Source organism: Chiloscyllium plagiosum, chromosome 22, assembly GCF_004010195.1.
Source record: "Chiloscyllium plagiosum isolate BGI_BamShark_2017 chromosome 22, ASM401019v2, whole genome shotgun sequence".
Classification (NCBI taxonomy): domain Eukaryota; kingdom Metazoa; phylum Chordata; class Chondrichthyes; order Orectolobiformes; family Hemiscylliidae; genus Chiloscyllium; species Chiloscyllium plagiosum.
Window position 1 is genome coordinate 956,292 of NC_057731.1, and position 26,455 is coordinate 982,746.

The 26,455-nt window shown below is 43.5% G+C and overlaps 1 protein-coding gene and 1 long non-coding RNA gene across 6 annotated transcripts in view; one reads left to right on the forward strand and one right to left on the reverse strand.

Annotated features, from left to right (window-relative positions):
* LOC122561004 overlaps window positions 1-7,225 on the forward strand; it is a 50,114-nt gene extending 42,889 nt beyond the window's left edge. The window contains exons 2-4 of the long non-coding RNA XR_006314878.1: window positions 3,986-4,147; window positions 6,683-6,744; window positions 6,870-7,225. This is a non-coding gene — a long non-coding RNA (uncharacterized LOC122561004). The remainder of the gene's footprint in view (window positions 1-3,985; window positions 4,148-6,682; window positions 6,745-6,869) is intronic.
* si:ch211-250c4.3 (uncharacterized protein LOC100535981 homolog) overlaps window positions 1-22,793 on the reverse strand; it is a 59,401-nt gene extending 36,608 nt beyond the window's left edge. For 3 of the 5 annotated variants that reach the window (XR_006314876.1, XR_006314877.1, XM_043712266.1), the window contains exons 1-2: window positions 22,435-22,793; window positions 14,264-15,018 (exon numbers count right to left, since the gene is read on the reverse strand). Coding sequence is in view for 3 of the 5 variants with exons in the window: in XM_043712266.1 (XP_043568201.1) it covers window positions 14,264-15,018; window positions 22,435-22,486 (807 nt within the window). In the remaining 2 variants the exon portion in view is untranslated. The remainder of the gene's footprint in view (window positions 1-14,263; window positions 15,019-22,434) is intronic. The other 2 variants (XM_043712267.1, XM_043712265.1) reach the window with 1 other exon arrangement.
* Between the last annotated feature and the right edge of the window lie 3,662 nt (window positions 22,794-26,455).

Consider the following 26,455-nt stretch of genomic DNA (forward strand, 5'->3'; position numbering starts at 1 on the left):
GGCATTGGATAGGCATATGGAGGATAATGGGCTAGTGTAGGTTAGGTGGGCTTGGATTGGCGCAACATCGAGGGCCAAAGGGCCTGTACTGCGCAGTATTTTTCTTTGTTCTATGTTCTAAGCATCAGTGGGGGTGGGAGTGAATGCTTATAGATGTGGTACCAATCAAGTGGGCTGATCTTTTCTGGATGGTGTCAATCTTCTTGAGTGTTAATGGAGCTGCACCCATCCAGGCAAGTGAGGAGAGTATTCCATCACACTCTTGACTTGTGTCTCATCAATGGTGAACTCAGTTTGGAGAGTCAGGAGGTGGAGTTACTCTATGTAGTTTTCCTAGCCCTCTGTCTTACTATTGCACCTGTTCCAGCTTTTAAGCTTCACATCCTTGCTGGATTTGTGTAATTAATATGGCTAAAGTTATTAAATTGTACTTTACAAACTTTAATGATGGAAGACCTTAATTGAGATGTAGTATTGGGATGTTAATAAAAGGTTTTTAAGCTGGTGTTTCCTCAGATGTCAAATAATGCAATTTTGAGAAGCAAAAAGCACAAGTTGCAGATTTTACACTGGAGTCCGGCATTAAGAGTGATCTGAAGTCAGTTGTCAATTGCGAACACAGGGTTAAGGTTAAGTTATTGGAGGGAGGCCATGAGCACTGTACCCTTTGGTTAACAATTGGGTAGAAGCTACTATTTGTGCTGACACATGTCAGACATGGGCTTAGTGTTGCCACCAGAAAGGGTAGCTACTTATTTCTGGGATAAATGTTTGTCAAAAGGGAACTTGCTAAGGGGCTCTTGTTAGGTGACAAGGTTAAGAGTTAGTAGTAGAGCATTTGCTAGGAAGTTAGCTCTTACCAGCACATTGTCAGTCAATGTGAATTTGTCATAGGTTTGAGGTTTGCCAGAAGAAATCCAAATCCAGCATTAGAGCTAAAGGCTTTAACGACTGTGAATAGGTTTGTCAGGAAGCTGCTTTCAGAAGACAGCACTCTGAATTGGATAGCTTAAGAAAAACACACATAGGAAGCAAAGCACTCAAGTGGTTGTGAAATGTGCAGCTACAGTAATTAAGGTAGACTGCTAAATTAGAGTTGAAGTCCTGGAGCGGTCTTGCGATGATATGAGAGTTAGCTAAGCTGACATCGCACAGAATATTGTAGACTGATAGACTGAGAAAAACTCAAAAGTCCTGGGAGCCACAGGAAAGATAAACCGAAACACATTGAGTCATAGCACCCACATACCCCAACTAACCCAGTGTTAATCTTTGTTGTCCAATGAATCTTGTTAGTTTTCATTTTAAAGCAGTGGTTGTCCTTTTTGCCAATTAGGTATTGCCCAGCAAGAACCTTCTTTTTAAAACTCTGAGGTTTAGTATAGCTCTGTGCAAGAGAATTTCAACTAGGAGAAAGTGAGGACTGCAGATGCTGGAGATCAGAGCTGAAAAATGTGTTGCTGGAAAAGCAACAGGCAGCCTGACCTGCTGCGCTTTTCCAGCAACATATTTTTCAGCAAGAGAATTTCACTCAGTGCCACTGCCCTGCCTTTTCCTCACAATCCTACACATCCTTCCTCTTCAGATAAAGATCCAGTTCTCTACTGAGAGCCTTGATCGACTGCCTCCTCCACTCTGCCTCTTGAGCAGCATTTAGACCCTAGCCACTCGCAGTGTGAAAAGATTCCCCTCCTGTCACTAACTATGGTGTCTATCCTACACAGGGGTCTATACAGAGCACCTAGACAGAAACTGTACTCTCTTCTCAAAATTTCCAGCAATGGGAACAGTTTCTCCCTAGGTATTCTGTCTAGACCCTTTGTAGGTTGGTGTAGGACAGACACCACATAGGACAATTCTTGTGGAATGCCGGAATCTCTGTGTATTGAGGAAGAACACCATCAGCTGTCATTCCTGACTAGACAGGCAAAATTCTGATGTTTTATGGAATTGAACATTAACCCCTGGAGACTGCAGTGAGCAAGCCACAGAAGTATTAACAAAAATTAAGAGTTTTTAAAAAAAAATCATTGATTATCATTGTTTATTAAATATAAATATATTGGAGGTGGTGAAAAGCCTGTTTGACAGGCTGCAACATTGGAATCAACACTGAATATGTCTCGCCTGCATTCATAAGGGAGAAAATTACTTAATCTATGGCTCAGTGGTTAGCACTGCTGCCTCACAGTGCCAGGGTTGTGTGTTTGATCCCATCCTTGGGTGACTGTGTGGAGTTTGCACATTCTCAGTGTCTGCGTGGGTTTCCTCCGGCTGCTCCGGTTTCCTCCCACAGTCCAAAGATGTGCAGGTTAGATTGATTGGCCATGCTAAATTGCCCATATTGTCCAGGAATGTGCAGGCTAGGTGGGTTAGCCATGGGAAATGCAAGGTTACAGGGATAGAGTCGGGAGTGGGTCTGGGTGGAATGCTAATTGGAGGATCGGTGTGGACTTAATGGGCCGAAAGGCCTGCTTCGATACCGTAGGGATTGTATGATGATAGAAGCAGATAGTCACATTGTTTTGTTACTGTCTTTCTAGCGTGGGCATAGAGAAAGGGAGGAAGAAGGTACAGAGAAGACACACGAGGAGGCTGAGCAAGCGAGAGAGAAAAGTGAGAAAGGGACAGAGACAGAGAAGGATAATAAAGAAAGAAATGCAAATGCAGAGACAGAAATGTATGATACAGAGATAGCCAGGAAGAATGTGAGAAATAGAGTGAGAGAATGAGTAAGCAAAGTAAAACAAAGAGTCAGAGAGTGTGGGAGAAAGCAAGATGAGAGAAAGGAAGAAAGACAAAGAGGGAAGAAAGGGAGAGATACAAATCAATAAAGAAAGAAAGAAAGATCGAAAGAGAGGGAGGGAGTATTACTGCACATACTTGGCAAGAAATGTGAATACATAGGTAAAGAGGGTTTCTGCTACTCAGGGAAATATCAGGAGAACTCTTGAGGAACTACGTTGTGTCTACATGTGTCTGGCCAGCCTGTAAGATGCTTCATTGACACAGCGGGTGAGTGAACACTTTCCATTGGCCTAGGCCCCATGAGCTTTCAAGGGCTATATGGAATATAATTAAACCCAGCAAAGTAAAGGCAAACTGGAGGAAGTACACTGAAAACTGGCGTCACTCCTCAGTTTGTACCTTTCCTCTGGTCCAGGCCTTTCCCAGAGAAACACGCCAAGATAAATATCAGCTGCTGCTGGAGGAACATCAACTCACTGAAAGACACTCCTTGATCTGCCCGAAACCTGATGGTCCTTCAAAACAAAGAGCTGTTGACAATCAAGTTTTGCAGACTGACATGATGCAATGTCCAGGACTATGTGCTTAGGGATATGCTAAAGCTTGGGGCATAATGGGCAAAAGTCACAGTTTCAGGCATTCCTGGCACAGTACACAAAGGGACACCAGATAAAACTCTCAGTCTGTAACCAGATGTTGGACATGAACCATGAGTATACTATAAAACTGTACAATAAATACTGAGACATCTAATGCTGTGAATTTAAAATCACTGATTTGAATTGCATTTTTTGTTAGGAGAGAAAACCTTTGCATACACATTATCATGCCAAGAGCATGGCTTGTAATTCTGGATCACCTATAGACATGATCAACTTTCAACTGGAACATATTTTTGAAGAAAGGAGCCAAAAGGTGACTGCAGATGTAAATTCAATATCTGTCAGGAGGTGAATCCTGGAATGTCACTCCTGACATATCAAGGAAGGAAACAAAATGCTACAAACTGAACTACATTCTCCTGTGAGTCTCTCAGACTGTGGACATGAAGTATGAGAGACATGTTTGCAGTTTCCCCTTCCAAGAATACGCAAGGAGAGGGTTAAGAAGCAGTCTCAACCTTGATTGTATGTGCTAGTGGGCTGAGGTACTCATTGAACTAGCCTGGGTTTTAGCTCTAGTGTGTTCTGAAAGTTACATTGATTAACCATCCCCACCCATCATCCCTGTGTTGCAGGTAAAGGTATCTATTTCTTAAACTGCTGGAGGCCAAGTAACAAGCCAGTCAAAGGGAAACAGGGCAAATGAATTTCTGCTAAGACGCAAAGCCAAGAATCTCAAAATCAGTTTTCCATCTATCAACATCCCAATACAGGTGTATTTACTTTGCACAAACAATGTGAGAGACTATTTAACATATCTTTTACATTTTTTGGACTGAAGTTTAATTTCCAATTTGTTTGTATGTGTGCTTGTTATTATTTCTTCTCATGTTTAGTAACTAATAAATTAACTTTTTTGTTATGTCACCCCTGTTTAAATTATCTCCTTTTAAATCACATTTCATTTGACCTTGGATAAAGGAAGTGACTCTTTTTAAATTAACCTTGCTGCATCCCCTGAGGGAGGGGTTGGTCAGTAGAGATGGGAAGCCAGTTTAACCCTCCCCAACCAGGACTCGACAATGTCAGAACCTTGCCCAGGGCTTGGTCATGAGCAAATGGTAATCAGTTATCTGATTTTTGTGTCACTGCAGTCACTCTCTGAGATAAAGTATACGGAATGTGAAGCAAAATTAAGCTGGAGGAGAAAAACAAAACATCTACTTTGAATGTATTGCTCAGGTCCAAACAACATACTCTAAACACTCAGTATCGTTAATCAGCTTTATCTCAATGGAATTGGAAATTTCATCCTTGAGATTCATTTTAGGTTTGAAGTGTTGCAGTTGTTGTGGGTATGTTTGCCGAGCTGGGAATTTGAATTGCAGACATTTCATCCCCTTTCTAGGTGACATCCTCAGTGCTGTGGAGTCTCCTATGATGCGTTGCTCTACTGTGTCAGTTGGAATTTATGTGGTTGCATTCCCATTGCTTCCGGTTGCCATTTCCAGTTGTTCGTTGCAGTGGTCAGCATATTAGGTAGGGACAATGTGTTTATTGATAGAGTCTGTGGATGAGTGCCATGCGTCTAGGAATTCTCTGGCTGTCCTCTGTTTGGCTTGTTCTATTATTGTTGTGTTGTCCCAGTCGAATTTGTGGTCCTTGTCTGTATGGACAGTAGGGACAGCTAGTCGTGGTGTTTAGTAGCTTGTTGATGTTCATGAATGCGAATCGGTAGTTGCCTGTTTATCATATACAGAGGAACCTTGATTATCCGAACGAGATGCGCAGGCACTATTTCATTCAGATAATTGATTATTTGGTTAATTGATTCAATGCCTTTCCTCTGGGACTCAGTGTTTTTTGCTAGGTCCGTTCCTCATTCAGGAAACTAGGCAGCAGCACACCGCGTGCGAGCCCCACCCCCCTGTCCGCCCTCCAACTCTGTCCAACACCAAACCCCATCCACCCCGTCCCACACCCCAATCCCATCCAACACTGTCCCCATTCCCCCCACCCGCCCCCCCAACCCTGCCTCATCCAACACTCCCCCCCCTGTCTGCCCCAAACCACCCCCCACCCAACATTGTCCACCACCTGACCCCCACCCGGTCCGCCCGTCCCCTCTCCAGGGAAGCTGGACTGGAGACCAACAAGACTACTGCTGCTGCCTGTTGGGGCTGGAGGGTGAGTCACTAAATATCACACACACACACACCTTTTTACTGCAACTGTTTGATAGATTCCACCTTTGCCCTGTACAGGATAATGTTGAAGAGATTATCTGGGGAAGGGGGTTTAGGGGACACACCTGTGTAGATCTCCAGGGAAAGTGTGTGGGGAGAGATAGAGAGAGGGCAGGAGGTCAGTCATTTGGAAACGATGCCTGGGCTCCCATTGATGTCCAGGAATGTTCTCGACAGCATTTCAGGAGCTGAGTTCACTTTTAATCACTGTAAACAAAAAACGCAATCACGTCTTTGATGTAATGTGTGTATTGGGACCTCAAAATCTCCTTTGAATAGTCCAATATTGTTTTGTATAGTCTCTGCATGGAATCTTGTACACCACATTTGTCCTGCACACGATGGGTATTGGGTCTTTTGTTCTGATGAGTTGTTGGCTGAGCATGGCTGTCAGTTTATTTGCTGTCATAACATAAATGTGAGTGGTCGGAGGAGTCTGGCTGTCAGTTCTGAGATTTATTTTATATAAGTTAGAGTGGTTAGTGTATTGGGTCATAGCATGTCCTTGTCACGTTGTTTGTCTGCCAGGTATCTGTGGATGAAGTTCTTGGCAGCCTAGACCCAACATACTGACCACTGCAATGAACAACCGAAACCAGCAACTGGAAGCAAAGGGAACAAAACCACATAAATTCCAACAGACACAGTACAGCAGCACTTCACAGGAGGCTCCACAGCACTGAGGATATCACCTAGGAAGGGGACTAAATGTCTGCACTCCAAATTCACAGCTCAGTGAACATACCCACAGCAACTGCCACCGCCACCCGCACTACAAATCTTTATGCAAACCAAGTATATTTCATTTTAATCTTCTCCATAATAGTAAGGCTGTTTGAATAGACCTGCCCAAACGGCCTTATACCAAACAGGTTTATCTGTGGTTATACATCTGACCAGGTCATTCTCGATCCATAACAAACTCTAGAGTTGGAGGTGGTAATGGAAACAATGCCAATTACCTCAACAAAGGACACCCCCCCCCGCCCTTTAGTGTAGAAATGTCAGGAATGTAAACTATTTAATGTTCTACTGATGAATGGGAACTGCATTTCCTTCAAATGTTTCACTTATTTTCTGTTACAGGATGGCTGGCTACAGATTTTTATAATAAAACAAGAGATTAAAGACGGTGTTAATGACTAAAGGTTAAGTATGGCTGCGACTTAAGTTCACTCTTTCTTACTCAGTAATTGTTTACAAACTGCAGATTCTTCAGGAACCTTATTTTCTGGACTTAAATAAAGTACCCCTTCTCCTCTTATTTCTACAGAATTTATATATCAGCAATCCTGCATATTTTTCCTTTGCCTGAATGTCAAAACTGGAAGGTTCTGCGGTGTCTGAGTCATCCTCTCCTGTAATGGAAAAACTTCATCTCCTCGTCCTCCTCCTACACCTACAGGCTTTGAAATGCTAAGCTCTAACACAAGACACTATCTTATCTTGCACATTCTTTCATCTTGCTGCTTTTGGCTTTAATTTCTGAATCTTCAAAACTCAGGCTTGGGCATTTTGCAAATGTGCTTTCGCCAGTGCTCCCCTGCTTTGAAATGCTGAATTCTCCAATTCGTAGGATATGAATTGGAGTGTGCAAAGCTAGCCCATAATTTGAACATTAAATGGCTTTCAAACCTCAAACAGCTTCAAGAAGCATATGCCCATTAATCAGGAAAGCTGTCATATTTGGTCTGTGCCAAGCAATTCAGTGGCAGGGCCAATGTCTGTAAGGATTTTAAACAGGTTCAAGGCTCCTATGTAACATTGAATGGCTGGCTTTGGGAAAAAGCCACCTACCTGCAGTCTAGTGGGACAAAATGGAGAGACAATGCAGAATGCTGCAGCATGGAGGAATGTGGCAGTCCCAGTGGGCGAATCACAAAAATTTAGCAACTAAGTTTAGTGGATAATACAGAAGGAAAATGGAATATTGGTCTTTATTTAAAATGGAATGGGGCATAAAAATAAGGTCTTTCTAAAACTATATAAGACACAAGTCAGACCAAAGCTGGAATACTGTGAACAGTTTGGATCCCCTTATCAAAGGAAAGATATATTGTCATGAGTCCAGAGAAGATTCACTCAGAGTGACTGTCTTATGCTAAAAGGTTGAGTAGATTGGGTTTGTATTTGCTGGATCTAGAAGATTGAGAGGCAATCTTATTGAAACATGATTCTTATGACACTTGACAGAGTAGAAGCAGAAAGAGAATCTAGAACCAGAGGGCATAATTTCAGATTAAGGAGTCACCCATTTAAATCAGAGATGAGGGGGGATTTCTTTTGTCAGAGAGTAATGAATGGATACAAAGGGCTATCAAGGCTCGATCATGAAAAATATATTCAAGACTGAGATAGAGAGATCTTGAATCAGTAAGGGAATCAAGGATTATAGGGAAAAAGCAGGAATGTGGAGTTGAAGATTATGAGATCGGCCATGATCTCATTGTATAGTGGAGCAGACTCAATGGGCTGAATGAGCTATTTCTGCTCTTAAATCATGTGGTCTAATGGGAGATCCTAAGGAAACAGGTCTAAACCAACTATCCTAATTGTTGAACTAGGAGAAGCAACGATGCATCTTCCCCCATTGAAACCACATTCTGCTAACAACGTCTACACCCCAATGCAGTTCACCATTACCCAAATGCTATCCTGTCCCCTCGATCCTGATCCTTTCTGTTGATTCCCCTGACTCGCCCATTTGATCACAATCTCTGGATTCACTCTCATCTCTTGACATCTGTCCACTCCTGGCCACTGACTGTTGGGTTCAATTGTTCTGTGCTTGATTTTGTGTGTCTGTTTACTAGCGATGGTCATGGTGTTTGATTGGTTACGTTTGGGTGTGGACTCAGCAAAGTAAACAAATGGGAGTTAAGGGAGGCATGGCTAACACAATAGGCAATAGGTGCAGGAGTAGGCCATTCTGCCCTTTGAGCCTGCACCACCATTCAATATCATCATGGCTGACCATCCTTAATCAGTGTCCTGTTCCTGCCTTATCTCCATAACCTTTGATTCCACTATCATTGAGAGCTCTATCCAACTCTTTCTTAAATGAATCCAGAGACTGGGCCTCCACTGCCCTCTGGGACAGAGCATTCCACACAGCCACCACTCTCTGGGTGAAGAAGTTTCTCCTCATCTCAGTCCTAAATGGTCTACCCCGTATTTTTAAGCTGTGTCCTCTGGTTCGGCACTCACCCATCAGCTGAAACATGTTTCCTGCCTCCAGAGTGTCCAATCATTTAATAATCTTATATGTCTCAATCAGATCCCCTGTCAGTCTTCTAAACTCAAGAGTATACAAGCCCAGTCGCTCCAGTCTTTCAGCGTAAGGTAGTTCCGCCATTCCAGGAATTGACCTCATGAACACAGGGAAGATTGCAATTGGATTAGCTACCATTCTGTAGAGCAGGCTTAAAGAGATTAATGGATTTAGGAGGAGTAGGTCAATGTAGAAAAGGCTGCAAACTACTGTCGATATGTAATAGACATTTTCAAACACAATAAAACCTGTTACACACATAGGAGACTGGTAAATATTCCAGCAGCTCACTGAAGCCATGTCTACATCCGATACTGTGGTAGTGTTCCAATTCCTTCAAGCCAAATGAAACTGTGATGATCGAATGCTATAAATTCCACCGGACAGGCCAGGGCAGGTGAACTCATTTAACAATTGTCTCAGCAATTCATTTCTACTTGTAAAATTGGCAAAATAACTAATAACCAAGTTCATGACCAAATCATTGAAAAGGCTTCCATTCCACGGAGTAGGGAATGTTACCTCTGGGAGGTAATTTTTGTTTTGTTTCTTCAATTTTGGGGTGTGGATGTTGCTGGCAAAGCCACCATTTGTTGCCCACTTCTAATTGCCATTGAACTGAATGGTTTGTGATGCCATTTCAGAGACAGTTGAGAGTCACTACATTGCTGGAATTTATATGAGTGGGTGAGGACACTAAGGAACCAAATGGGATTTTACAATGAGTGAGAATAGTTTCAAGCTTACTATCTTTGAGACTAGCTTAAGACCTCACATTTATTAATCAGGTTGAAATTCCACCAATTTGCCATGGTGAGATTTGAACCCTTGTCCTCAGGGCATTAGACTCAAGCTGCTGGAATACTAGGAAGAGGGATGAAGTAGCTCGTCTTCTTTATTGCCCTGCCCTCTTGATTGGTTGATTGCAACAAGGTTAAGTTAAAAAGCATCCCCTTCTTTGTAGATACCATTTTCCTAAACCAAATGTTTTGGGAGGAGCCAATTTAACCAGGCTTTCTAGAATTAACTAAGAACGATTTATTAATTAATAAATGCCATTAGAAACACTTAAGCAACACAAACACACAATGCGGAAATGGGAAGTTAAAAAAAAGTTTGAAAAATATGTCTAGGTCTGTGAGTCACTCATGATTGTAGAATATCATAGCTCTTAGAGTGAATGCTACCCATAGCGTTGGCATTGGTAGTTGAACAGTCAAGTGCTAGTTCCTTTCATTAGTGGTTGGCTGGTGGCACCCATTTACCTGTGGTGCAGGGGTGTTTAATGGCTCAAAACTGTGAACCCCAAAGTACATCATTCCACACATTAGGATATCACACAGAGACCAGGGCTGAAGCTTACTTTTAACCCCTGTCCCATGTACTATTGAAAATGGGGGTGGGGGGAGGGGGAGAAACACAATTGTGTCTTTGACTGTCTGGTGAAGTCTAGAGAAGAAACATGGAAAGCCACATCTGAAAAGGTTCCAACTGAATCTCATTTCAAGATGCTTCAAATGGAGAGATTCACTTTAACACATCTCAGCAGAAAAATCATCTCCTGTTGATTATGTCCCCAAACTCCAGAAATGTTTATGTTTCATCCTTCCATGAATAAAAAGGGTTATAAACAAAACACAAACCGTGGTCTGTTTCTGTTAGTGAGCTAATGTACTAGTGTGGACTAGTATGCTATGAAGGTCACAGCTTGAGGACAGCCATGAGATACCCCAGCATTGCAAGTGAAGGACTTGCTTTAGCTCTGAGTACGAGCAGCCATGTCAACCAATGAAGTCCCCATTAAAAAGGAAACAGAACAAAAGACTGTTAGTTAACTGCTGAGCCAAGATTCTCAAAATCAACTGCTTCACTACCAATGTGAGCATTACCAGTATCACCAGAACTTACTGGCCTCAATGTTCGACCATCTTCGTGAAGCAAAAAGACTGATTTCCAAATCTTTTTAACTGTTACCTCTTTACTCAATTCACATTTCTTAGCTGTGTGTATGCAGTTTGCATTTCATTATCCTTTTCATAAACCTTTCTATTAGTGAGGGAAGTCTGGTTAAATTGGCTCCTTTCAAAATATAAATACATTTTGACTGGGAAATGGTGTTCACAAGGGAAGGAATCCTCTAAGTTAAGCATGTTGTGACCAATCAAGAGAAGTGTGGATTAAGAAGGGGAGCCAATTCCTCCCTCCTCAATCAGAAGAATACCATTTGTAGGGGCATACATGATCTGAATTGTAACAAATTGGGTTCCTTGCTCAGGAACTGGATTGAACATGATCCAGGAACAAATGGGAAGGATGTACAAGAACAAATTTACAAGAAAATTGCAGAGAAATGCATAAACAGAAATTCAGAAATTATAATAGGGCTTTAATTGCCTGAATATAAACTAAGAAAGTAGTAGTGTAAGGGGTAAAGAGGGGCAAGATTTCTAAGCATGTGTTCAAGAGAATTTTTGGACAGCATTACATTTTCAGACAAACAAGAAAACAGGCACTGCTAGATCTGATTCATGGGAACGAGATGGGCCAAATGGATCAAGTAACTGTGGGGGAACAATTAGGGGACAGCGATAATTGTATCATACGATGTAAGATGACAACAGAAAGGGATAATGAATGATCCAGAGAATCAGAAATTTGGGAACAAAACAACTTCAATAAGCCAAGAATGGATTTGAGTCCAATACGTTGGAGTTAAAGGTTGACATGATAAGTGGTGGCTAACAAATGAACTACCCTCAAAGAGGTGATAGTTTGGACAAAGTCAAGGTGTATTCTCTCAAAAGGCCAAATAAATATAGAGCTCCCTGAATTTCAAAAGAGGTAGAAATTAAATGAAAAAAAAGGTTGAAAATTGAATTGAGAACCATACTGAATATACAAAGGTCAGAGGAAAGTGGAAAAAAATAAATAACACAAGCAAAGAGAAAATATGAAAAGATATTGGCAGCTAACATAAAAAGGAATCCTAACATAGGCATCTAACCAGTCAAAGGGTGGAGAAGGGCCATAGAGGAACCAAAAAGAGATGTGGGATGGGGCATAGCTAAAACATTTAAACACATAATATGCATTTATCTTTTCCAAGGAAGAAGACACTAGCCAGGCCATAGTGAAAGAGGAGGGCATTCAGAGGGTTTCAATAAGGCACTTGCACCAAAGGAGATACATCCAGGGATACTGAGAGAAGTTGGAGTGAAAATTGCAGATGCACTGACTGTAATTTTTACATTTTACTTAGAGTGGTGCCAGTAGATTAGAGAATGGTAACTGATACAATAAAATAAAGAATTGTATATCCTGAAGTCTGAAGCAAAAATTACTGGAGAAATGTGGCAGATCTGGCAGCATTTGTAGAGAGAAAACAGAGTTAACATTTTGAGTCCAGATTCTTCAGAACTGATGTTAGCTAGGAAAAGCTGGTAAATTTTGCTGAAAACTCAGGGTGGGAGAGAGCGAGGTATAAAGGAGTAAACGTTAGATGGAGATGGAGCCCAAAGGAAGAACGTTTGGCAGACAAAGGGTGAGCCTGGGAGAAAAAAAAGCTGATAACAGGCACTGTTAGTAGATGGAAATGGTGTAGCCATGCTGAAAGCAGGCTGTGTAATGACAGGGCCTGGGATTTAGGGGTGGGTAAAGGACACAGAGGAAGGTGTTCAGGCCTGAAAACTATTGAATGTGATATTGAGTCTTGAAAGCTGCAAAATCCTCAAGTGGAAAATGAGATGCTGTTCTTCCAGCTTGCACTGAGCTTCGCTGGAGCACCACAGCGAGCCTAAGGCAGCAATGTTGTCAAGGGAACACAGTGGTGTATTGAAGTGACAGGCAACAGGGAGCTCAGGGTCAATTTTGTGGAGAGAACATATGTGTGTTGTTCAAAGTGATCACCAGTCTGCGTTTTGTCTCCCCAGTGTAGAGCAGTCCACATTGTGAGCAGTGAATAGAGTCGACGAGATTAAGTGAAGTGCAGATAAATTGCTGCTTCAATTGGCAATTGTGAATGGGGCCTTAGATAGTGAGAAGGGAGGAGGTAAATGGGCAGATATTATACCATCTGTGATTGCATGTGAAGGTGCCACTGGGAGGTGTTGGGAGTGAATGAAAAGTGGACTGGGGTGTCCAAGAAGAATGGTTCCTGCAGAATGCTGACAAAGGAGACGGGGGAAAATGTGTCTGTTGCATCCTTTTTTCAAAAAAGGAGTGTAAAAGTAAGCTCAGCAACTACAGGTCTGCCAGTTTAATATCCATGTTACAAAACCTCTTCAAATAGTAATTTAGGACAAAATTATTTAACAAGCAGACACAAGTTAAATAAAAAAAGCCAGCATGGATTTCTAAGGGGAATCCTGTTGAGCTAACTTGGTAGAGTGTTTGAAAAGCCAACAGAAGGGAGTTGCTTCGAGTAATGATATTAATGTGATGTACAGATGGCATTTGGTACTGTGCCACAACATACCTATGATCAATGTTATATGGAAGATAATGGTATCTGTGTGTTACAAATCCCACCTGTTAAATACCTCATCTGTTATACCACCCACATCTGTTGAAGCCTCCATTATGACCCATATTCCCATGCTATGGCCCTTTCCAGTAACATAACCCATCTTTTAAATTCTTGCCTATTCCCTTACCTATTCTCCCCTGTTATGATATTCCCCTTCTGTTGTAACTCCTTGTCATCAAACACACCTTTACAATCACTGCCTGTTGAACCCCAATTTTCTGTGATATCTTTTGGCTGCTAAATCTCTTGCCTGTTATATCCCTCACCTGCTATGCTCCTTATCAGTAATGTTATAGTCCTCACTTGTCACACACCTCATTTGTCTTACTACTTCAGCTGTTATAGTCCTTATCTATTTTGCCCTTTGCTCCGTACACAGCCTGCCTGTTACACTCCCTGCCTGCTATATCACCGAATGCCTGATGCACTGCCTTTGCTCTCAAAATACCTGACTGTTATATCCCTGACCTGTAACATCCATCTGTTACAGCTCTCAACTGAAATACCATTTCTTGTTATAACCCCACCTTGTCTCCGTCATCCTTCACCTGTTCTGCATCCATTCCCCACCCACCAAAATGTCTTTTTGTTTCACTACTTCTAAAGTTTGACTCCATAATAGCACTGCCTCTTGGTTTCTTCCCTTTCTTGGTGCTTTTCAGCGATGAAAACAATTCACTTTGAAAATCTTGTAAAACTTCCTACAGTCCGGTTCAGTTCTTCCTGAAAGCAAACATTATGAACCTTGAGGAAACATCTGAATGAGAAAGATACAAGATAGTGGATGTGGGCTGAGTGCTGGCAAGTGGGACTAGGTTGGGGTATCTGGTCGGCATGGTTCTATGACTATGACTATGCTGTCAAGTCTCACCTGACTTAGCCTGCAGCATTCCTCCATGTAGTCGTTCAGACTGTCACTTGATGGTCGTCTTTTCAATGCCTCTTGATTGAGTGGGGTTTCAGTTGCATGTTTTCCTGCTCCATTCAGTGTTGCTGGTGAATTTGTGTCTGCAATGACGATTTCAACAAGGGAGACATGCCTGGGCTGGGCCACTTCCTCATTTATAACAGTTGGACTCTGAGTCATGTCTCTGCTGGGTTTAGTTTTTTTCCAATTTGCAGTGGCCGTGGGTAATTTCTTGACCTTCACTGGAGCCTCCCTGGGCCTTGTGTCTTCTTTTAAACACTGGTCGGGGTTGTGACAGTCAGCTGTAAATGGACAATGCTGAACTCCCGGGGATGAGGACACAATGCTCAAAGCCATCCCAGAGTCACAAGAGGATTCCCTTCGATGTACGACAAAGCTCTGTTCAGACCCTGAGGGAGTAGATGGAGAATTAGTGCCGCTGGGCAGTTCAACCCCTGAGTCCTCAGACTCTGATTTATAGAGTTTCAGGATGGAGCAATTGGACGGCTCGCTGACTGCAGCATACTCCGAGAAGGAGCTCTCGAATCCAGTCTTCACTCGTTCTGCGTGTTTATGTGGTTGCTCCGCTGGGCTGGCCTCAGGATTTCCTGTCTTGCCTGAGACTGGATGTGACAGGGTGTCCTCAGTCTGCGAGCCATTCTGGAGGAGGGTCACTTTGGTCAGGACCACCTTCTTCTTGCACGAGTCCTGTCTCACTACTAGAAATACAAAAGCCACAGGTCATCAACTTCAAAATGTACTCGGCACACACTGCTTTCAAACTCAAAGCCATTGCCGGCCATTTGTAGAGTCATAGACTTATACAGCATGGGAACAGACGCTTCAGCCCAGCTCATCTATGCCGACCAGATTCCTAAACTGATGTAATCCGATTTGCCTCCATTTGACCTATATCCCTCTACTGGTGAAAATGTATTGCTGGAACAGCGCAGCAGGTCAGGCAGCATCCAGGGAACAGGAGAATCGACGTTTTGGGCATAAGCCCTTCTTCAGGAAATCACATTCCCTGGAATGTTCCCTGGATGCTGCCTGACCTGCTGCACTGTTCCAGCAACACATTTTCAGCTCTAATATCCAGCATCTGCAGACCTCACTTTCTCCTATATCCCTCTACACCTCTCCTATTCATCTACACATTCAGGTGCCTTTTAAATGTTGTAATTGTACCAGCACTTCCTCTAGCAGCTTATTCCATACATGCACCAGCCATTGTGTGAAACGTTTGCCCCTTAGGTCCCTTTTATATCTTTCCCCTTTCACCTTAAATCTATGCCTCTAGATTTGAAGTTCCTACCCTGGGGAAAAAGACCTTATTCATGCCCCTCATGATTTTATAAACCTCTTTAAGCTCACCCCTCAGCCTCCGACACTCAAAGGAAAAGATTTCCCCAGCCTATTCAGTCTCTTCCCATAGCTCAAACCCTCCAATCCCAGCAACATCCTTATAAATCCTTTCTGACCCCTTTCAAGTTTAACAACATCTTTTCTATAGCAGAGACCAGAATTGCACACAGTATTCCAAAAGTGGAGTTTGAATTCAATCATTATCTGGAAATAAGAATCTACTGATAAACATGAAGCCATTGCCGATTGTCAGAAAAACCCATCTGGTTTGCTCATGTCCTTCAGGGAAGGGAATCTGCCATCCATACCTGGTCTGGCCTGTTTGTGACTCCAGACCCACAGGAATGTGATTGACTCTCAACTACCCTCTCAAGTGACTTGGCAAGCCACTCAGTTCAAAGGCAACTAGGGGTTGGCAATAAAAGCTGGTCAGCCAGCATCCCATGAGTGGATAAACAAACCATACTAGCAATAGATAATAGAACCAGTGCAGGCACAATGGGCTGAATAGCCTCCTTCTGTGCTATCTCTGATCCTGTGAGTTGGCATAAGGGGTGCCAGCCTGATTAACAACATTCATCCCCCCACCCCATGGCCAATTGGAGGGCAATCTCAGTAGCACCATCTGGAGCAGGGACTGCATCTAGAAGAGTGGTTACCATGGAAACACTGCTCGCAATGCACCAGATATGGTGTCAGGGGGAGGGGGGATGATGGGGTCAGTCAGACAGTGAGGGAGGGAGCAAGGGTTAATTGCCCGCCACAGAGTGCTCAGTTGAGCCGGCTTCTTTGCAGGTCTGAAGGGAGTGATGGGGCTGCCAGTGTTCTCCAGGTGGTCTTCCCTCTGCCAGCAGTAATAGGACAAAGAACAAAGAAAAAAGCACAGGAACAGGCCCTTCAGCCCTCCAAGCCTGCGGTGATCCAGATCCTCTATCTAAACCTGTCACCTATTTCCAAGAGATCTGTATCCCTCTGCTCCCTAGCCATTCTTGTACCTGTCTAGATACATCTTAAATTATGCTGTCTTGCCCACCTCTAATCACGTCCACTGGCAACACATTCCAGGCACCCACCACCCTCTGCATAAAGAACTTTCCATGCGTATCTCCCTTAAACTTTTCCCCACTCACCTTGAACTCGTGACCCCTAGTAATTGAGTCCCCCACTCTGGAAAAAGCTTCTTGCTATCCACCTTGTCTATACCTCTCATGCTTTTGGAGACTCCAATCAGGACCCCCCTCAACCTTCGTCTTTCTAATAAAAATAATCCTCATCTATACAACCTCTCTTCATAGCTAGCACCCTCCATACCAGGCAACATCCTGGTGAACCTCATCTCCAAAGCATCCACATCCTTTTGGTAATGTGGCAACCAGGACTGTGCACAGTATTCCAAATGTGGCCAAACCAAATTCCTATACAACTGTAACATGACCTGTCAACTCTTGAACTCAATACCCCGTGCAATGAAGGAAAACATGCAATATGCCTTCTTGACCACAGTGGCACAGTGGTTAGCACTGCTGCCTCACAGCGCCAGAGACCCAGGTTCAATTCCCTCCTCAGACGACTGTGTGGAGTTTGCACGTTCTCCCCGTGTCTGTGTGGGTTTCCTCTGGGTGCTCCGGTTTCTTCCCACAATCCAAAAATGTGCAGGTTAGGTGAATTGGCCACGCTAAATTGCCCATAGTGGGGGAATGGGTCTGGGTGAGTTGCGCTTCGGCAGGTCGGTGTGGACTTGTTGGGCCAAAGGGCCTGTTTCCACACTGTTGCCACCTTCAGGATACAATGGACCTGAACACACAGATCTCTCTGTACATCAATTTTACCGAGGGCTTTTCCATTTACTGTATAGTTTGCTCTTGAATTGGATCTTCCAAAATGCATCACCTCGCATTTGCTCGAATTGAACTCCATCTGCCATATCTCTGTCCAACTCTCTAATTTATCTATATTCTGCTGTATTCTCTGACAGTCCCCTTCACTATCTGCTACTCCACCAATCTTAGTGTCATCTGCAAACTTGCTAATCAGGCCACCTATACCTTCCTCCAGATCTTTTATGTATATCACAAACAACAGTGGCCTCAGCACGGATCCCTGTGGAACACCACTGGTCATAGTTCTCCATTTTGAGAAACTCCCTTCCACTACTACTCTCTGTGTCCTGTTGTCCAGCCAATTCTCTATCCATCTAGCTAGTACACCTTGGACCCGATAAAACTTCACTTTTTCCATCAGCCTATCATGGGGAACCTTATCAAAGCCTTACTGAAGTCCATGTACATGACATCTACAGCCCTTCCCTCATCAATCAACTTTGTCACTTCCTCAAAAAATTCTATTAAGTTGGTAAGACATGACCTTCCCTGCACAAAACCATGTTGCCTATCAATGATAAGCCCATTTTCTTCCAAACGGGAAGAGATCCTATCCCTCAGTATCTTCTCCAGCAGCTTCCCTACCACTGACGTTGGGCTCACCAGTCTATAATTACCTGGATTATCGATGCTACCCTTGTTAAACAAGGAGACAACATTACATTAATGTCAGCATTCACAGAAATGGACTATAATTGGGAACTTATGTAACTGATGGACAGGAGGAAATGCTGCCAGTTTTCCAGCTGCTGGCAAAAATTGTATCTGAAGTTGAAATGTGACCACCAGCCCTTTCCCACCTTTTCTTGCTGCTTTCTGGGACCCCTTGGTGAACTTTGTGCCCTCTATGATGGTGGCTAGGAAGCAGACAGGTGCAGACACCCCCTGATTACCCCCAGGACTACCTCAGGGATGGGAAAGGTCAAGGTCATGCTTTTCATTCCTGTACCTGTCCTGGTGCTTGGTGCCTCAGGTGGATCTCCCAGATACACCAATAAACAATGAACTGAAACATGTTGGTATTTGTTCTAGTTTAGAAAAATGTATAGTCTCTTTGACAGACACAGGCAGTGCCCTCTACCCTGACTACAGGTGCTGTAAACTTCCCTTGGCTACAGGCAGTGCTGTCCTCCTCAGTTACGGACAGTACCAATCTCTTGGCAAGAAGCAGCGCTGTTTTTCTCAGCCACAGGCAATGCCACTCTCCCTGGGCTATAGGCATTACTGTCCTCCCTTGGGTACAGGCAGTACCATCCTCTAAGCTACATATAGCATTGTCCTCCTCAGCTACAGACATTGCCACCCTCCCTTGGCTAAAGGCAATGCTGTCCTCCTTATGTACAGGCAGTGCTCTCCTCTATAGACAGTGCCATAATTCCTGGTTACAGACAATACAACATCAACCCATATCCCTCCCTATCTCCTTTGGCTACAAGCAATGCTGTCCTTGACAGGCAATGCCACCCCTTGCCCCTGGTAGGCTACATATAACTGGGGAGATGGAGGAATCAAAGAAAGTTACTATGAGTAAGAAGGTTGTGTTGGAGAATCTGAAGGATCAGAAGATTTATAAATTCCCTCAATTGCTACATCCCAGAGTGCTGAAGAAGGTAACTATGGAGATAATAGACGCATTAGTGATAAATATTCCAAACTTTGAAAGATTCTGGAATGATTCCTGTTATTTGGAAGGCAACAAATGACATTCCATTATTTATGAAGGAAGCAAGAGAGAAACCAAGAACTACAGACTTGTTAAAAAATGGTAGGAAAAGGATGTGATAAATAGACACTTAGATGGTCTGACTGGGGATAGTCAGCATGGATTTGTGAATGCGAAATCTGGGAATGAGAATTACAAAAATTCCTCACCCCCTCAGTGAAGAATATCCTCCTCAACTCAGTCTTAAATGGCCTATCCCCTTATCCTCAGGAGACTGGTTAGAAAAACATGGGATGTTCTGGCATGGATTAAATATGGGCTAACAGAGAGTGAACAGAGAACAAAAATAAATTGGTCTTTCTCACATTGGCAGTCCGTGACTATTGGGATACCGCAAGGATCAGTACTTGGGCCCCAACTGTTCACAATGTATATTTACGTGTGGGGACCAAACGTAATATTTGCAACTTTGAAGAATGTGTGTTGTGAGAAAGATATAAAACTGTGTCAGGAAGATTCAGATAGACTTAATGAATGGCAGAAACATGGCAGATAAAATATAATGAAGAATACTATGAGATTAGTCACTTTGGCAGGAAAAGCAGACGTGCAAAGTATTTCTTAAATGGTAAGAAATCAGAAATGTTAATGTACAAAGAGACCTGGGTGTGCTGGTTAACAAGTCACGAAAGACTAACATGGAGGTGCAGTGAACTTTAAAAGGAAAGTGGAATGTTGGCCTTTACTGAAGAGGGTTTGACTACAGGAGTAGCAAAATCTTGCTTCAATTATATAGGAGCTGAAAATGTGTTGCTGGAAAAGCGCAGCAGGTCAGGCAGCATCCAAGGAACAGGAGAATCGACGTTTCAGGCATAAGCCCTTCTTCAGGATTCCCTTCTTCTCCTCAATTATATAGGAGCCTGGTTAGACCACATCTAGATTATTGCGTACAGTTTTGGTCTCCTTTATCTCAGAAAAGATTTTATTGCCATTGAGAGTGCAGCAAAGGTTCCCAAGACTTTCCCAGATTGACAGGACTGTCCTATGAAGAGAGATTGGGTAAAATGAACCTGTATTCTCCATGTTTTGAAGAATGAGAGGCGATCTCAAAGAAACTTATAAAATACCAAAAGAGATAGATAGGATTTATGCAGGTAAGGTGTTTCTCCCGGTTGGGAAGTCTAGAACCTGGGGTACAATTTGCATGAGGAGAAGATTTTGTTTTTGGGGGTTGTGAACCTTTGGAATTCTCGAACCCAGAGTGCTGTGGAAGGAGAGTTGTTGAGTATGTTTAAAGCAGAGAGACAGATTTCTAGTCACTAATGATACCAAGAGACATGGAGACAGTGTGGGGGAAAAGGCATTGAAGTGGATAATCAGCCATGATCGTATTGAAGGATTTAATCGGCTTGATTGGCTGGATGGGTTACTCTCGTTCCTTAGATTCTGCTTGATGTCATCATCTACCTCCTCTGCCGGATTCCAGTGCAGGGGTGTGGGGGCAGTGCCAGACCTATCATCCTTCACAACATTTATAAAATCATAAGGGGTATAGATAGGGTAAATTTCCCTGGGGTGGGGAGTCCAGAACGACGGGGCATAGGTTTAGGGTGAGAGGAGAAATATTTAAAAGGGACTTAAAGGGCAATTTTTTCATGCATAGAGTGGTGTGTATATGGAATGAATTGTCAGAGGAAGTGGTGAAGGCTGCTACAATTACAACATTTGAAAAGGTTTATAGGGATATGGGCCAAGTGCTGGCAAATAGGACTAGATTAGGTTAGGATATCTGGTTGGCATGAACGGGTTGGACCGAAAGGACGTTTCCGTGCTGTACATCTCTATGACTCTATGATGGGTAATGAGGGCTGTGTTGGGAATGTCCCAACATTGTATTTTTCCTCATCCATGATTCCCATAACACCAGGGTCACCAACATGATACAGAGCTCCATTCACTTAAACTTGCTCAAATAAAAGCTGACAATGAATAGACACTCCCCATTCATCACATCCTGAGAACTCATCCCCAGTCTGTACCCTCTGTCTCCTTCCCCTGGATCTATTTCAAATTCATATTTCACCTGGGAACAACACTTATGTGAAACCTTATAGAATTTTTACACATTTAAGGACAGACTCAGTTAGGTTATATTGCTGTCATTTGGTCTAAAAAGCTCAGGGGCAAGAGAAGGGAGTATCATTGTATCAAATCAACTTTTCATAAGTTCACCTCTGAAACCAACTTTCGACAGAGTCATTTTAGAAATATCCCGGATAATCAGTCCTTGGCTCACTCAGCAAGAAAATATTTGGTCAGTCTGTAACTCCCAACCCAAGCTGTCTTCCCTTCTGTTAGGACTTGGGGATCAATCAATCCTGAGATTGGCTGCACCACCAATCCAACATGGCCCTGTCTGATAGAGATGGCAGCACAGTGTATCAATTTTAAAATTTTGACTGCATCTATGAATCTGGCATTTCTGCAGGGGGTTGGGTGGTGGGGGGAGAAAGAGAGAGAGAGAGAATTGAGGGTGATAGCATGCTTGGAGTTGGATCTTAACACCCAAGTGTACTGTTAGCAGTGCTAGAATGTAAGCTTTGATCCGTCATCTGATCAAATATCATCAGCGTCAAAAATCATGATACTTTTCCACATGGACAGATTCTGAAAGCTGAGGGCAAAATCTCACTCTTAAAAGCAACTAATAATTACAACAAAACACACTTCAACTTCATACTGTCAGTGTCCCTACACTCCAGGGATAACAGTAGTTCAAGAAGTCAGCTCACCACCACCTTCTCCAAAGCAGTTGAAGATCAGTTAAAAAATACTGGCCCAGCCAATGAAGCCCATATTCCTGTGAAAAATGCTGTTTAAAAAATACAGATACAGATGTGATGTATGTTGAGTGAGTGCTTAAAATCTAGCAGGTGTAAAGTTGTTCACTTTGAAACCGTGGTACATTCAACAGGAGAAAGGACAGTGATCAGTCAAGGGAGGGCTGGTGGACTGGTTTACAAACAGGATTCAATCAGAGGGGTCAGTCCCGCTCACAAACCAGCCCCTCCAGAGCAAAGTTTCATAGGATAGTGGGGAGGACAGGTCACATTCCTGGGTAGGTTTGAAAGGCAGTAAGCACAGCCTAGCTTTAATTGGCAGACTGGCTCCACTACAGTAAATCCCACATTAAGCACGACTACATGGGAAGCTCTTCCGCACCCTACCTTTTTTCCAGGAACCCCCAGCTCCGAAGATGCCATTTCTCCCAAACATCATCTCTCAGGCAGCAGCTCCAAAAGACTTCGGTGGCTCGCTGTTTCAGCTTCCAGTCCTCCCCTCACAATACAACCACGTCTGCTGACAATATCCTCGGTTGTTTAAACTGGAGGCATTCCAATGCCGTGCCTTGGCTGGATGAGATTTGCTACGAAGGAAGGAAGCTGGGTGTGAGCAGAACTCGAACACTAGCTGCAGCTTCCACAGCAAGAAGCAGCCGTCCAGCAACCGCAGTCAGGAAGGCACAGCTCCCTGCTCGATAATGTGAGAGGGTTGGGAGGAGGAGGATACCAGCTAATCAGCACATCCCACAATCTTAAAACTGGACGGGCCAGTCTCAAGCAGCCACTCACAGCCCTGCCTTAAGGGGAGGAGAAGATTTGTGATCACTTAATGAATTCTGAAATAAATCAAAACCCTTCTCTTTTTCCTCATAGCAATCTCTGAATGCTAAGGAGGAGGTTCCAAACTACTCTCTTTGGACTCCTTCTGTACTCTTGTTTTTAACCTCTTTGCCATTAACAGTTGCTTTGAAAAGCAGCCCTAGAATTAGCACAACCCGGGACAGATTCCCTGGTTTCTTGGCAATTCATGAAAGGCTTCCTGCAGTACCTTTTAATACTTCAGATAATGAGTAACTTCACAATCATCACACTGTTTGCAGTGAGTACAGTGCAAGTGCTGAGAGAGTTGGGCAGGAATGTGCTCCTATCAGGCTGAGGCAGCTGGTACATGATGTTAGTTAAATATTTCCTCAAATGTGTTCCTGACAGCCTTGTACAAGGCAAGGATTGTGAAGTCAGCTCTTTCAAACAGATTTCCGGCAAAAATCAGCTTTGATTGTTGATCTGGCTGATTATATTGTTATCCTGTTTACTGGGCCTGACAGTGATTCCTCACACTGCCTTTATACTGTGAGGGTATAGAGATTAAGACACAGGAGCAGAACAAGCTATTCAATCTGTGGATTCTGCTCTGCCATTCAGTAAGATCATCACTGATCTGATTCTGCCTTTTCCCTATAATGCTCAATTCTGTCATACTTGCTCAGCCTTAAATATACTTAACAACCGAGCCTCAACAGCCCTCGATGGTAAAGAATTCCACAAATTCACTTTCCTCTGAAGAAAGAAACTGCTCCTGATCTCTGTCTTAAAAGGGTGACCTCTTATTCTGTGATTATGCCCTCTGCTCCTTGACTCTCCAGTTTTTGGGAGCAGAGAGGAGAGAGGGAGAAAGGAGCGGGGTCTGCCTGGAAGTAAGTTTCCCACTTAAAAGGAACTTATCGCGAGAGTCAGGCTCCACTTTTCAGGAGCAGCGAGGACATAGGGAAGGTAAATTACTGCTTTGAAAACTTACCTTGTGAATAGGTGGACCGCTCGTTTAGCAGGAGCGGACATGGGACTGCTGAGTATGTGAAGTAATATATTTGGGTGGTTGTGTTACCTGAAACACGACTTAGGTAGAGTTTCCCACCCATCCTCCTCCTCTAACCAAAAAAAAATGTTCTACGTGACGGATTGGTGAGGATTGGTATTTTTCTATGGGAAATTTTCTATGGGAATTTAGAATTGTGGGAATGGAAGTTAGGACAGTTGAATGTTCCTCCTGCAGAATGTGGGAGGTAAAGGTCACTACTAGTGTCCCTGTTGACTTCATCTGCAGGAAGTGCACCCAACTCTAGCTTCTTGAGAACCGTGTTAGGGAGCTGGAGCTGGAGCTGGATAAACTTTGGATCTTTTGGGAGGCGGGGAGGTGTTATTGAGAGGAGATACAGGGATGTAGTCACACCTCAGGTGTAAAAAAAAGGCAGATGGGTTACTGTCAGGGGATGAAAAGGGAACAGGCAAGCAATACAGGGAACCCCTGTTGCTGTTTCCCCTCAATAACAAGTATACCATTTTGGATACTGTTGGTGGGGGGGGAGGGTACTTACCAGGGGTAAGCCATGGGGTGCAGGTCTCTGGCATAGAGTCTGTACCTGTTGCTCAGAAGGGAAGGGGGGAGATGAGCAGAGCATTAGTGATTGGGGACTTCATAGTTAGGGGGACAGATAGAATGATCTATGGGAATGAGAGAGACTCACAGGTGGTGTGTGCCTCCCAGTTGCCAGGGTTCGTGATGTCTCTCATTGTGTTTTTGGGATCTTGAGGGGGAGAGGAAGCAGCCGCAAGTCATGATCCACCTAGGCACTAATGACATAGGTAGGAAAAGGGATGGGGATTTAAGGCAGACATTCAGGGAGCTAGGGTGAAAGCTTAGAGCTAGAACAAACAGAGTTGTTATCCCTGGTTTGTTGCCTGTGCCTCGTGCTAGCGAGGTGAGGAACAGGGAGAGAGAGGGGTTGAACACATAGCTACAGGGATGATTCAGGAGGGAGGATTTCAGATACCTGGATAATTGGGGCTCATTCTGGGGTAAGTAGGACCTCACAAACAGGATGGTCTACACCTGAACCAGAGGGGTACCAGTATCCTGGGGGGAAATCTGCTAATGCTCTTCGGGAGGGTTTAAACTAATTCAGCAGGGGGATGGGAAGCTAAACTGTAGTTCCAGTGTCCTGGAGGCTCAGAGTAATGAGGTCAGAAATAAGGTTTCAAGATCGCAAGAGTGCACTGGCAAGCAGGAAGGTGTTTTGAAGTGTGTCTGCTTCAACACCAGGAGCATCTGGAATAAGGTGGGTGAACTTGCAGCATGGGTTGGTACCTGGAAATTTGATGTTGTGGCCATTTTGGAGACATGGGTACAGCAGGGACAGGAATGGTTCCAGGATACAAATGTTTCAGTAAGAACAGAGAAGATGTAAAAGACTGGGAAGTGTGACATTGTTAGTATAGGACAGTATTACGGTGGCAGAAAGGACGTTTGAGGACTCGTCCATTGAGGTAGCATGGGCTGAGGTTAGAAACAGGAAAGGAGAGGTCACCCTGTTGGGAAATTTCTATAAGCCTCCGAATAGTTGTAGAGAAAAGGATAGCAATGATGATTCTCAATAGGATAGAGAGTAACAGGGTAATTGTTATGGGGGAGCTTTAACTTTCCAAATATTGATTGGAAATACTATAGTTCGAGTACTTTAGATGGGTCAGATTTTGTCCAATATGTGCAGGAGGTTTCCTGACAGTATGTAGACAGGCCAGAAGGGGCGTGGCCACATTGGATTTGATACTGGGTAATGACCAGGTGTTAGATTTGGAGGTAGGTGAGCACTTTGGTGATAGTGACCTCAATTTGGTTATATGTACTTTAGCAATGGAAAGGGATAGGTATATATCGCAGGGCAAGAATTATAACTGGGGGAAAGGCAATTATGATGTGATTAGGCAGGATTTAGGATGCATAGGATGGGGAAGAAAACTCCAGGGGTTGGGCACGAATGAAATGTGGAGATTATTTAAGGAACAGCTACTGCATGTCCTTGATAAGTATGTACCTGTCAGGCAGGGAGGAAATGGTCAAGTGTGGGAGCCGTGGTTTACTAAAGAAGTTGAATCTCTTGTCAAGAGGAAGAAGAAGGCTGCTGTTAGGATGAGACGTGAAGACTCTGTTAGGGCACTTCAGAGTTACAAGTTAGCCAGGAAAGACCTAAAGAGAGAACTAGGGAAGAGCCAGGAGGGGACATGAGAAGTAATTGGCAGATAGGATCAAGGAAAACCCTAAAGCTTTCTATCAGGAATAAAAGAATGACTACAGTAAGATTAGGGCCAATCAAGGACAGTAGTGGGAAGTTGTGCATGGAGTCCGAGGAGATTGGGAAGCGCGAAATGAATATTTTTCGTCAGTATTCACACTGGAAAAAGACAATGTTGTTGAGGCAAATACCGAGATACAGGCTACTAGACTAGATGGAATTGAGGTTCACAAGGAAGAGGTGTTAGCAATTTTGGAAAGTGTGAAAATAGGGAAGTCCAAGCGAGTTTTGAGAAGACTTGGAGCTCAGGTTGAGGTTTTGAATGTAGGTTTGCTCGC